Genomic DNA, 14,217 nt, shown 5'->3' with positions numbered 1-14,217 from the left:
GCAATACCGAGTAGCAACGCTGGTGTAATGCCTGTGACACCCAGCTGTTAATTCAGACTGACAACGGGCAGATATCTGGCAGACTAATGGCAGATGGGTTTGAATCCTTGCTTTATGGAGATAAACTATACCCCCTCAGGAAGGAAGGGGGGGAGGGAGGAGGGGAGTTAAAGGCTTTCTGCAGTTTAGTTTCTGCATTTCAGAGTTTATCTGAAGGGTGGAATACATTCTTGTTATAGCTGGACATTTGTGTCATTATCAAAGCAAGAAAAAAAAATGGTTGCCCTAGTTTTACTGTATTTGTACCATCAGCATGAGGACATATTCAAAATTACTCCCGAGCTATCAAATTATATAAAAGGAATCCCTATTAGACGCTGAAGCTTAGACCGAAAATTATCTGGCCCAGTTTAAAGTAGTAAAAGAACAATAGTTTTAGCGAGGATCCACGGGAAGAAGCTTGTCCACTCGAGCTTTGCTTTTGTTGTTGTTGTCGTTGCGTTGTTTCCACTGTGAATCTCCTGTGTTTTAGCGTTAGATAATGTTTTACATCTGTCACAGACACAGAGGATGTTATTTTGTTACACACTTGTGGAGGAATGTGTGTGTATGTGTGCCTCTGCTCCCTCTTTTTTCTTCCAGGGTTGTGACTGCCCTCTATTGGCCTCATCAAGCAACAACTGCTTACCATTATTTTATGATAATTAGGATTAATTCAGCAGTGATTGCAGCTCGAGAAAGGCCTAAATAGAAATATGGGTACAATCCCAACAGGGGAGATTTTGGTTGCTAAATAAAGCATGCAGCTGCCAACACTGATTCTCTCTCATCATTAAAGAAGTCTTTATTTCTCGGTGACGAAAGGCAGGCAATGACACAAATTAGTCATAGCATACAAAAAAAGAGAAGACGAAAAAAAAAAAGCCAGCCAATGAAAGCTCTTCCCTTGCTCCCACAGTTAAAAAAAAAAAAGCAAATGACGTGTGTCAGTCATCAACTTTGTCCCTACTCTTTACATAAACACATGTTACTCATACCCTGTTGGCTGGGCTCTGTCCTGCCTGAGTAGGAGGATCACGCATCGTCCTAGTACTAAAGCAGAGCAGGTAGACGCACAGGAAGAGGGGAAACATGTTTTTTATGACTCTGCTCTGTCTGCTGTTACCGCGGCCTGGCTTCACCGCTCTAATGAGATCTCCATTGGACGAGGTAGGTGGAAAGCCGCGGGTGAACAGGAGCACAGCGGTTAGTGATTCCACAGCTCGGGAACTTCTGCAAAGTACATTGAACTCTTCAACTTTAAGCTGTTTATCATCCTGTGAAATCCCATGACCTGTGGAGAGCCGTAACCATGTTTTACTGGATTTACATGTTGGGCCACTAAAAAACAAAAACCTCATAGTATCTTTGTATTTTCATCCAGTATTTTTGGGCCAGAGATCTAAATTTAGTCACAAAGCATCTGTTTCTAAAGGAACTCAAATCTGTGTTGCTCTTTATTTCCTCCAAAAGCTATCTCCTGCCTTCTCCAGTCATAGAGACTTAGTTTCCTCTCCTGATTCTTCTCCTGATGCATCCGGTATGTGTTCCTATGGCATACAATATGATTTATATTATGCATGTTACAAGGTTAGCAGATATATGCATTGAAAAAACAATACCTGTACATATAAGCACCTTTAGTAACTCACCGGTGTATGTTTTGACTGTATCTTCTTTTTGTTCACAGAGAGTGGTAGGCAGCGTCGATCAGCCCTGATGCCCGATATCACACACCTTGAACTGCTGGTGGTGGTGGGACCTGACGTGCAGCAGGTTCACAAGCAGGATACAGAAAGATACATCCTCACCAACCTCAGAATTGTAAGTGTGATCACAAACACTGAGTAAAATCACAGTTTCCCAAGCAGACTGTGATGTTGTGAGCTCGTATAAGAGAAGGCAATAATGAAAAATGAATTTAAATGTTATGTTGGAAAGTAACCAAGTCTAAAGAGTGAATTGCAATACTATAGTCCCATTAGACTCCTGGAATATGTTAAACTGACTTATAGTATATATCAATTTCCACCTAGGCCTCAGAGCTGCTGAGAGACATGACTCTGGGGGCCAACATGCGTGTGCATCTGGTCCGCACCATCATCCTATCAGAGCCAGAGGTAAAGGGCTCTTTGTTTTACCTGTGGTATGTTAGTTCTATAATCCTAAAGCTCAATAGCTGTACATGAAATGTTTGGTATTCAGCCAATTCTGTTATCCAGCAAGACTGTGAGTGTGTGCACCAGTTGAAGAAGATTACACTGCTGCTCCTGTGCTATATAAAGTTATTCTAGAGAAAGTATAAACGTTTCGGACAGGAGATGAATCCAAAATAGAGGGAGAGAAAACCATTACGTATTATTTGGTTTTCTTAGAAGTCTTTGTCCTTTCTTGTTACTATCATCCTTCCTCCAGCCAGAGATACAAATGTCTACCAACATCACCTCATCACTTAGAAGTGTGTGTGACTGGGGCAGGAGGATAAATCCCCCCAACGACACAGACCCACTACATGCTGATCTTCTGTTGTATGTTACAAGGTATGTTGCTGTTGCTGTTGCTAGCTGTCTGTTGCTATGTAACTAGCTATATTATAAATAGATGTCTGATACATGGATGAACAAACCACATTTCTATAATTACATCCTCCACCCATCACAAACAGGTATGACCTGGTGTTGCCTGATGGGAACAAGCAGGTCAGGGGAGTAGCACAGCTGGGCGGGGCTTGTTCCAGTGACTGGAGCTGTGTGATCACAGAGGACACAGGCTTTGACCTGGGGATCACAATCGGTCATGAAATTGGCCACAGGTGAAAAACACACTCAAGGAAGTGACATTGCACCAACATCTGTTTTAAAATTCACATATAAAACTCCAACTGTGATTGTATATTTCCTTTCCTGTCCTTCAGTTTTGGAATCAACCATGATGGAGTAGGAAACACCTGCAGCAGGAGTGGGTTCATGATGGCCTCTGATGGAGGCTACAACAGTGTTGATCTGACCTGGTCCCCCTGCAGCAGACAGCAGCTGCTCACATTCTTCAGGTGGGCCAACCTGTGCAGAGCAGCTGTGCATGAAAATGCCTCTCATTCATCATGCAGATCTGGCACTGTTGAAAGGGGCAATTCATCTATGAGTTATATCAAAAAGTTTTCTCCTTGGGTTGGTGGATGGATTTGTTCTTCATATTGAAATTCTTTAAAAGCAACTTAAAGGTACATTGTGTAGGATAGCGTTGCGGTTGTATATCGCAAACTCAATCGTATTTTTCATGCTGCATTCACGTGAAATTGGGCAGACGGCAGACGGACGACAGCTGCTGCACGTAACGGCATAAACGGCAAGGCTCTATGGGGTCCGTCAGCACGAGGCAAAACAACACACGTGACAATATGTTGTCATGGCGATGTCGTATTGTTTACCTGAGCCACGTTTTACCAGCTTTCTCTCGACTTCTGTGACTAAAATGACATCTGGTTTGTTACCGACGGCCGTCTGCCCGACTGCACATGAATGCAGCATCAGTGTAACGCTCCATTCCTCCTCGAGCTTACCCGCTCCATGTATATATGAATGATATGAACGGCAAATTCAGAGCTTACTGGAACACTTCAGTTTGTTGATGGGGGTGAAAAACATACTTTTGAACAAAATAATCAATTTTCATGAATAGATAACAGAAGTTACACAATGTCCCTTTAAACATAGAGAAGCAGATTAAGTCTTTTGGTGTGATGTAGGCTACTGTGTGAGGTTTGGGAATGAGATGTAACATGCTTTGGTGTTTCCAGTGAAGGGAAGGCTGAGTGTGTGAATGACCTGCCTGCACTGGAAGGCTCTCTACAGGACTGGAAGCCCGGTCTGTACTATGGGGTCGATGATCAGTGTCGTATAGCTTTTGGTCCCACTGCAAAAGCCTGCTCCTTCAGTAATCCAGACCTGGTAAGTCTACTGCAATAGCAGCCTGGCACCACCAGGTGGCATTTAACTTCACAAATATATATTAATATCACATTTCTGGCCTTGTTTATAACATTGGTTTTCTTTCTAATCAGCCAGTTTGTCGTGTTCTGTCCTGTCAAATTAACCCTGATGACGACAGCTCCTGCAAACGCCTCCTGGTTCCACTGCTGGACGGGACAGAGTGTGCACCAAATCAGGTACTGCTCCGAGTGAGTCATTTTGTATCCCCCCCCCCCTTAAGTGTCATTATTTACATACGGAAAGCACAAGCATATTTGTTATGAGGTAAAATCCTCTCTTGCAGTGGTGTCTGAAGGGGCGTTGTGTGTCCCCATACGAGCTCAGCTCCTCTGTGGTGGTGGTGGACGGCTCCTGGTCCAGCTGGTCTGAGTTCTCCCCCTGTTCAAGGACCTGCGGTGGGGGAGTCACACACCGCACACGACAATGCAACAACCCAAGGTAACAAATGAAATGCAAGCGACCAGTGAATAATGGTGCTCAACATCCTCAAAATAAAATATCTGTTTTGGCTCATTCTCAGACCTGCTTTCGGAGGGAATGAGTGTCAAGGTCCTGATATTGGTGCTGAACTTTGTCACCAGCAAGTAAGTTCAGACTGGTTATGTTAACATTGGGCCGCCATACAGTAAGTCAATACTGTTTACTTAGTGCATGACTGTACCAAGAACTGTCCCTCGTTTTAATGATTTTTTGTGTTAGTGATTCGCAGCATGCGCTCCCACAAGAGGCCCCCAGAAATACAAGTATGACTCAGATAATTGGAGGCAGAGAAGTCCTTTAAAAGTGAGACTATGAGCTTGGGGCAAAGTGAGCTGTCTTTCCAATCAATTTTAGATGAAGAGAATAGTACTATGAATGCCTCAGTTGTGCTTTTGGGTGCTGGTTACAAACGCTGTCATCAGACTGGAAAAGTTAAAAATTCCTTTTTTTGTTGTTGTTGTTGCAATAGCCATGTGAGCGCACGCAGCTTGATTTCATGGCTGAGCAGTGTTCACAGACAAACCTCCAGCCCCTCTACCTGCTGCCAAACACTGCCTCCTTCTACACATGGATCCCCGCTGTAGGCTTTGCAAAAGGTGGGCCTCAAGAAAACTTTTTTTTTCTTTTCCCCGTATGTAAAATGAGTAAAGAGACTGTAGTAGTAGTAGTAGTAGTAGTAGTTAATTCGATCTTTTACACAAAATTGTTTACAGTTGAGCATCAATCACAGTCAGTCAACCTTCCATAATACCATCATTTGTTCAACTAGGCTGAAGCTATCTAGCTTATAAATGCCTACCCTTTAATTCAATATTCCATTAAATCCATTAGAGCTCTTCATGGTTTCAGAGTCATAGAAAGAAACAAGTATCTAATCAATAATTAACAAATTAAGCCAAAAAATAAAATAAATAAATAATTTAACAGCATTACAGTTGCAATCAGCACCCAATTAATCAATCCTGTTTTATAGCTTTCTATCATGCTATGTTTTAATCTATTTTTAAATTGTGTTATGTTGAGCATTGTTTGAGATCCTCTGTCAAGCTATTCCACAGTTTTACTTCCACCACAGAGACACACATGCTTTAGTATTTATTCTTGGTTGTTTTAAAGCAGATATCAGTGGAATGTTTTTGTTAATATAAGTCCTAAATAGTCCTATTTTCCGTCAGCAATCACTTACATGAAGTATTTCAGCCTAAACACGAGTCTCTCCGTCACTCTGCTCTGCTGTAACCCGAGGAGAAAATTTTCCTTGTGGGATACAAGTGTTATCCAATGAGGAGAGAGAACGGCATGAAGGGCTGTGTGTGCAGCCAAGGGATGCGCGTGAATGTGGTGACGTAGCACGAGGACCAATTGATGCCTGACAAGGGCGGGGGCTGCTAACTCATGGTGCGTTCAAAGAAACTCGTACTTTGTGTTTTTCCTTCCTGTGAAGTCATACCAGTTCGATCTGGTAGCCTACGAGTTCACGGGTCGGAAGTTACGAGTGGCCGTTATAGGGAACTTTCACAGACAACAGGATGGTAAAAACACGAGCTACGGGTTACCTGGAACGCTACCAAGTCGTAGTTGTGACTTGAAGCTGTAACTTACGGTTTCAAAAGCCTGCCTTGAACGCAGCATTAGCCGAAACGGCCGTGAAGCTGATATCTGCTTTAAGTTAGGTTTCCCTCTTAGCTCATATCTCCCCTCTCTTTCCTTGAACATGTTTTGAATATTATTAGGGAGTACATTTTTCTTGGCTTTGTATATTATCTGTGCAGTTTTAATTTTTACTAAGTCAGCAAACTTTAATACTCTCCATTTGATAAACAGATTATTGGTGTGGTGGTTGTATACTGCATATCCAATATTTTTTTTCTGTCAACTGTCCAGGGGATGAGCAGTGCAGATACATGTGCCAGTCAGACGGAGAAAGCTTCATAGTGAGTCGTGGCTCCCAGTTTGTGGATGGGACTCGCTGTGAGTCAGACAACGGTCCGCCTGCCTTCGGCTCCACTGCTGCTTGTCTAAGAGGGAGATGTCAGGTAGAGAAGACTCAGCAAGACCAAACATGTTAGAGAGCAGATGCTTTCTTACTTCCTCACACTTTTTTTTTCTTTTCGCACTCAGTCTCTCACACACACCTTTTTAATTGTACTGTTTCTCTCTGATCAGCTGTTTGGCTGTGATGGCGTGCTGCACTCTGGGAAAGTTAGAGATGTGTGTGGAGTGTGTGGTGGAGATGGATCGAACTGCACTTTGACCTCTGACTCCTATACTGGTGGTCAGGCCCGAGGTAACAAGCCACAGTGCATAATTATTGAACAAATTCAGTGAAATTGAACTATTTTGATAGTCAATTAATCTTTTAATCATTAACTAAGAAAAAGTATCACATTTTCTGATTCCTGCTGTGATGCCTTGCTGCTTTTCGTTGTTTCATATGGCTGTAAATTGAACACCTTTAAGGTTTAGACTGCTTGGTAGACCAAATAAGTTGCTGTGATTAAGGAACATACTGTATTATAGGCACTTTTTACTATTTTATCATATTGCATTAATGCTCAATTACAATAAATTAATAATGACAGTTAAAGTGCAGCTCTAATGCCTTTATCATTCCTGTATTGTCCACCAAACCATTCTGTTTCAGAGTACACCACCTTCCTTACTCTGCCATCGAATACCACACAGGTTCATATTGTGAACAGGGCACCTCTCTTCACTCACATGGGTTAGTGCCATAACTTAGCAAAATGTTTATGTCTCTACACAAAACCGAAACTTATATTTTTGGCATTTGTGTCTGCAGCTGTAATGTCTGGGGATCGGTATATTGTGTCTGGAACTGGCATCATGGCACTGAGTATGACCCACCCCTCCCCACTGGATGATAACCATCTAGAGTACCGCCTCCACCTGACCCCTGACCTTTTGCCTGAGACGGAGGAGCTGCTGCTGCCTGGACCACTGGGACAGGACATAAGCATACAGGTCAAGAGAGACAATCTGACAAACAGCTTTTGGAATATTAACAGATGGCAGATGGTTTCACACATACAAATGCAGCATGCACTAATCTCACTCACTGTTTTTCTCTTTGCAGGTCTATCGCAAATATGGAAAAGAATATGGTGAGAAGACGAATCCAAACATTAGTTACCGGTTCTATGTGCCAACCAGAAACAGTGACTCGACAGACATCACACCTAAAGGCAAATGGATTGTCTTTACAACACCCTGCTCTGTCACCTGTGGATCAGGTATGTAACTGTTAATCACAACTCATATTGAAAAGCACAAAAAAGGACACCCATCTTTGTACGAAGCTTTCTGTGGCTGATGCTTTACACGTTCACAGACTTGGCAGCACATTATAGTCTGAATTTTCTTATTCTAGGAGCCAGCGGCTTTCACAAATGAGTTCCCAGCAAGGAAGCTGTTGTGTGCAACAATAATGACCTTTTTGAGCAGGCTTTTATCTCATGCTAAGCGTCTCTCTGTTATAAGGATTCTGAAGTGTTGAATGTGCCAAATTCATTTCGTCATTGTTCTTATCTCAGATGGTTTCAGGTGGAAAATGCCACAAACTGTCCACTGACCTGATTTACTGAAGCATCACATACAGCACAATAGACGCAACAATATGAACCTTTTTAATATACAGTGACATTTTTTTGATTTTCCTCATCCCCGTTATCCCAACTAAAACTTGTTTTTTAAATATTGAAATTAAATCATGGATAATTGAGTTAAAAGGTGTTCTTAAAGGTGTGCAGAAGCATGTGTACATCTGTGCTGATGAAGATACAAACAACCACCTGGAAGAACACAACTGTCAAACACCTCCACCACCTGTGCCACTCCAAACAACCTGTCAGCTCTCACCCTGCCCCCCCAGGTTAGGTTCAGTCTTTATCTCTGTATTAGTCCTTTCTGACTGACACACATTCACAGATCAGCACATATGGGCGCATATGAATAATTGACTGTTTTGAAGGTGGGATACGGGGACATTCGGGCCTTGTAGTGCCTCTTGTGGCGGAGGAGAGAGGGTGCGTCCTGTAAGATGTGTTCAGAAACAAGGAGCTGTGGAGGTGAAGGTTCCAGATTCTGAATGTCCACCCGATACAGCTCCCAGCACTGCTGAAAGATGCAACCTGCAACACTGCCCTGCCAGGTATAAAGTCTGCACTGTACTGTTCAGCTCATGATGTGTATTTATTAAGTGCATGAATCAAATACTGTCATCAGACCACAGGATATGAATGTTTTAGGTGTTATCCCACCGCCTCAGTTTTAAGCAAATTAGTATTTGCGCCATAAGTAGTGGTTTTACGTGAAAACCATCTTTGTGTGTTGACAGATGGCATGTGGCAGAGCCGGGGGAATGCTCGGCAGTGTGCGGGCCGGGAGAAGCCAAACGTGTCGTGTCATGTGTTCGCCCAGAAGCTGGTCAGGATGTTGAAGTGGATCAAAATTTTTGCTCGAAGCAGATCAAACCACCTGATTCTGTACCCTGCGTGGTTGACGTCTGTCCCATAGGGTGGGAATCTAAGGGAGAGGTAAAGTCATGAGGCGAGACACTACAGGCAAAAACACTGTTTTCATGCACCGATCAATTTTGAGATTTTGGGCTATTTTTCTTCCTTAACATGTGTTCTTTCAGAAAAGTTGAAAGAAATGGTAGAAAATTGTGTCTCTTTCATCAGTAGATTCCTCCTAAATTCACCAAAAGTTAACAGCTACTGTGACATACTGTGCTGTACTTGTTGTCTGACCCATGTCATGTCAGGTATCATTGTGTCCTGAACAATGATGTAGGCTCTAAAAATTGTCATTTCCTTTTTATCAGCAACCAATCGTAAAAGTATGATTTACATTAACAATCTGTGGAATTTTACAGTACAACTCTTTAAAGGCCGTTTTCTCAAAATGAGTTTTTCCTCAGACTCTGAGCCTGAAATCTCCACTTCAGCAGCACTTAGAGACACCAAACCTTCCAGTTTGATTCCTGTCTATATTCTGAAGGTTTTTACAGAGTGGTTTGTTGATATATCATTCACAGCCTGATTTATACAACAATTTTATTCCTAAAAAACAGGGTGAAATTTGATTTTTTTTTTTTTTTAGGGCTGGTGACAGTATTTTCTCATTTACAGTGATAAAAAGAGATATCCAAAAAGTAGCTTTATCCATTGTTCAGATTTTGGTTCTGGAAATGTATGCAAAATAGTGCATATTTCATCAGATATTGCCTCATTTACATATTTAAACATAAAATTTGACAAAACTTGTAATACAAAAGATATTTGTCTTAATGTAAGTGATAACTTGGGAAGTTTCATGGTGATGTCTGTTAGTTAAAATTTTTACCCTATTTACCTGTAGTGTCTCTCCTTAAAAAAAAAAAACACAAAAAAAAACGCCTTAACATTATTTTTTCTCATCTAGGACCAGCCCTTAGTCAAGTCTGGTTTGATGCCCCGCTCTAGACAAGATCCTGTGTATGTGTGGAGTCCTGTTATCAGCCAGTGCTCAAAGACCTGTGGCAATGGTGAGTGAAAAAAATATTCACCTTCTCTTCGAAAACAACAGGTCCTCATTAGACACGCTCATCCAATGCCTGATGCTTATGTAGGAACCCTGCAGGTGTGGTTTTCCTGTGTGGACCACCAGACCAGACTGGGGGTGCCGGACTTCCACTGTGATGCTTCCACCAAACCTTCTCCTACCTCTGAGATCTGCAGCACATCTCCCTGCCCTCCAATGTGAGATCCCACAGTCTGGTATTTGCCTGTAGCTATATGTGCTGCTATACTATCCAGCAAATAACAGCTGTAAGATATTTTTAACAACCAGGTGGCGCTCTAAGCAAGGAGTCTGCAGTGTAACGTGTGGAGGAGGGGTGGCCAACAGGGTGCTGTACTGCGCTGCTGAAGCAGAGGGGGAGGAGGAGGTTGTGGAGGATTCCGAGTGCAGTGCCTCTCTCAAACCCACAGCAGTGGTTTCATGTAACACTCACAGCTGCCCAGCAAAGTAAATCACACACACACACACACATCTGAAATCAATTTCTGCAAAGGCAAAGAGAGGAGCTTACCACCACTCTTACTTGTGCAGGTGGAAGGTGTTCAGCACATCGCCCTGCTCTGTGTCCTGTGACTTGGGTGTTTCTCAGAGGGTTGTGTCTTGCGTCCAATTTGTCCACGGCAAAGAGAGTGTGGTACCAGAGGAAAACTGCCATGCAAGCGTCAAACCGGCCACCACAGTGCCCTGCCTGGTGCAAGTCTGCACCTTCAGGTGGGAGGTGAAGCCATGGAGCCAGGTACATTTCACAGGAGACAGAAAGGACTAGACTAGATTAGGCTTCATTATATCAGATTAGATTAAATTGGATTAGTTAAATTAGATTTGTTAGATGTTAATCTGTTAATCCTTTAAAAATGACTCCTTTAAAATCACTCTTAAGTGAATACCTTTGGGTTTTGGCCCATTGGTCACACAAAACAAAACACAAGATGCTTTTTTTTCTTTCTTTTTTTTGTGTATATTTTGTCATCTTGTTTCCAGAAAGATAAATTATTTCCTCAAGCAGAAAAATTATAATCGGATTAATAAACAATTAAATCATCATTGGTCACACACCCATATAATGTTAAGAATTGCACAACAAAACTTGCAGTAAAAATACAAACAGAATAAACAATATTTCTAGTGGTAGAAATAGTTTTATATCGTTTTTTGCTATCATTCAATCCCTGTGTTTTAGTACATATCAACATTAATCATTCTGTTATTGTTTTATTGCTGATGCTTGTTGGTGTGGCCCTTCAGTTTCCCACCTGTCCACTGTTTACCAGAATACTGTTTATTACTGTTTGTCTTTGGACGTGACTGTTTATTAGTAGTAAACTTTATTATTTTAGACTTCAGGTCCATTTAAAAGAAAGAAAGAAAAAAAAAGTCACATGTAATGTTCATGTTTATTGTATGACGTTGCTGACACTGAGACTTGAGCTTACCTATCTGTGCTTTGTTTCTATCTAGTGTTCAGTCCCCTGTGGATATGGGATCCAGTCCAGGGCTGTGTCCTGTTTGGGCCCCTCAAAGCCTGAGCCCCTCAGCCCTCTGCTTTGCATGCACATGCCCAAACCCATCACCATCCAGGGCTGTTCCACCAGCAGCTGCGAAGATGTGGTGCCCACACCATCTGACGCTGCCACTGCGACACAAGCTATCATGACGGTTGACCTCACAGAGGGACCTCTCCTGCCTCCTCCTGAGAGCCACACAGATACAACACTACTGCACCACATGGGACATCCTCCTCCGAGTCCAACAGAGGCAATCACGATCCCACAGACCACTACAACCACCCCAACCCCTAAAGGCATAAACACTTTGACTCCTTTACCTGTTCACAGTAAGAGCTGGACGCAGATGCAGGATCATGGTAACAGTGTGTGCTCTTTTCCAGGTGCATGTGGACAGCTACTTCTGGACGAATCAGGCACAGTGGATTTGAAGGATGTCCCCAGGCGCTGCACAGTGTCCATAGGTCGACCCTTAGATGAGGTCATTCACATTAAAGTGGAATCCAGCTCCTTGGATTGCAGAAAAAGTGTGTGTGTTTTTTTAATATCTCAACAATGTTACTTACACTTACACTATCCCAGATATTCCATAAAAAATGAATGCCGATTTCTGTGCATGTGTTCTTGCAGAGGAGTACGTGGCATTTTACGACCGACTGGCATTTGTGAGGAAGTGTGCGCAGGCAGCAGGTAGTGAAGTGACCACTAGAACTAATATCCTGCTGGTTCGTCAAAACCTGCTCACTCCAGGGAATGGGATCGTCTTCACCTACAAGTCACAGAAAAACACAAAGAGGAGCCATCATCACAGTAAGACAATGTGCATGATCATTGTGTTCATAGCTGGGCTGTATTCAGTATGTTGTCTCTAAAGATATTTATATTACATTAAGATTTTGGTAACACTTTACTTGACGCCTATCTCTATAACGCATTATAACCATACTTATAATAAGTTACAATGCAGTTGTAGCACTGTATAACTATAACACAATTACCATAAGGATTAATAACAATAAGCATAACACATCATAAATTATAATACTTACCGACCTTATAAGCCATTATAAAATGCTCTATAATGTGTTATGCTTATTGTTATAAAGCCTTATGATAATTTGTGAGTGTTTATAATGATAGTTATACACGTCTATAAGCCAATTATAACACTTTATAACTATAATGTATTATCGATGTAGGCATTGTCAGCGAGTTACCATAACGTATTATAATATGTGACCTTATAAGTCATGATAAAATGCTTTATAGTGTATTATGCTACAAAGCCTTATGGTAATTTATGAGTGCTTATAACTATAGTTATACAGTGCTATAACTGTATTATAACTCATTATAAGTATGGTTATAATGTGTTATAGACATAGGCATCAAGTAAAGTGTTACCAAGATTTTTAAACAATGAAAATTGATGTATTGATGTACCTACATAAAAAAAGCCCATGTTGGAGGATAATGCAGCAAAAAGATTCAAAACTTGCACTCTAATGCAACCCAATACAAAAGCCCTGCAATTAAGTAAAAATGCAAAAAAATTCTATATATCATTGTTTGTGTATGTATTATTAAAAAATATTAATAATTTGGCCTTATTCGCATTGCATTGGATTGCATTTGACTGTACAGGCATTCATGTGTTTTATTTGCCACCACATATTAAATACATCCTGTCTTTGACCCAACAGATTGTGACATTCAGCTGTTTTCCCCCAGTGGTCACTTTGAGAACCCAACAACCTCCAGTACTAACCACACCTGTCGAGTGCTCATCAATGCCCCTCCCTCGGTGAAAATCAGAATCCAAGCGCTAGACATAGGATTAGTATTCAACGCCACCAACTCCCAGTCGACGTATATTATGGTGCGGGCAGGCTCTTTAACTTGTGTTGCTTCATTCTGCTGTGTGTTTCAGAGGAAAGATGTGGAAGAATAATAACTACTGCAATATTTTATCTTATGTTTCTATTTCAGGTCCGGGACATGGATGTGTTAAAGACCAATGTATTTAAGGGACAACAGCTGTTTCAGTGGCACTCCTCTGGAAATATGGCAGAGATTGAATTTCATGGAGACTACCTGCGTACCAAAGGAAGCTTCAGAGCTGAATATTCCTTTGTGAGGCTTTGATACTTAATGTGGTTTACACAAGAGGTTTCCATTCTTATGTTTAAAGGGACAACGAGGAGTTTTGGAAAAGCGAAGCGTTTTCACACTACATTTATGAGCCTCCGCGCGCACCGTGAAATTCTTTGACCGGCGCAAGACAGACTCATGTTTTCATTCATCAAGAATTAAAGTCAGAGGTTCGAAGACGATCACATACCGTCGTAGTTCCGACCATAAACGGCGATTCGGCGGCGTTATTCTCATGACTCGCCACACAACCGAAAGTAAAGAAACACTGGTCGGCTCGACCAGCATTTCCGCCACCACTAATAATAACAAAATAACGATAGAGACAAAACGATATATTTATCGAAAATGGGCCCATTAACAAGAGTGGGTAACGTAGATTCATCCACATTAACGTGAGACTTTTTTTATAACCAAATAGAAACTCCTCGTTGTCCCTTTAAGTTTGTTTAAAACACCCCATGTTTTTT

General features: G+C 41.7%; 1 protein-coding gene across 1 annotated transcript; it reads left to right on the top strand.

Annotated features, from left to right (window-relative positions):
• Window positions 1-1,036: 1,036 nt before the first annotated feature.
• On the top strand, window positions 1,037-14,215 carry adamts13 (ADAM metallopeptidase with thrombospondin type 1 motif, 13). The gene is made up of 29 exons (XM_083979620.1): window positions 1,037-1,209; window positions 1,513-1,579; window positions 1,730-1,863; window positions 2,076-2,159; window positions 2,455-2,579; window positions 2,705-2,851; window positions 2,954-3,088; window positions 3,836-3,986; window positions 4,100-4,204; window positions 4,312-4,466; window positions 4,549-4,612; window positions 4,978-5,104; window positions 6,393-6,544; window positions 6,675-6,795; window positions 7,153-7,233; window positions 7,312-7,493; window positions 7,606-7,762; window positions 8,271-8,400; window positions 8,500-8,679; window positions 8,866-9,064; window positions 9,954-10,056; window positions 10,141-10,270; window positions 10,362-10,538; window positions 10,623-10,827; window positions 11,550-11,892; window positions 11,980-12,123; window positions 12,227-12,406; window positions 13,300-13,475; window positions 13,586-14,215. Exons 1-29 carry the CDS (start codon window positions 1,132-1,134, stop codon window positions 13,739-13,741), a joined length of 4,188 nt encoding a protein of 1,395 aa, XP_083835746.1. The 5' UTR covers window positions 1,037-1,131; the 3' UTR covers window positions 13,742-14,215.
• The last annotated feature ends 2 nt before the right edge of the window (window positions 14,216-14,217 follow it).

Source organism: Trachurus trachurus, assembly GCF_905171665.1.
Source record: "Trachurus trachurus genome assembly, chromosome: 9".
NCBI lineage: Eukaryota > Metazoa > Chordata > Actinopteri > Carangiformes > Carangidae > Trachurus > Trachurus trachurus.
The sequence above is the reverse complement of the archived record's forward strand: the minus strand, read 5'-3'. Positions and strand labels throughout refer to the sequence as shown.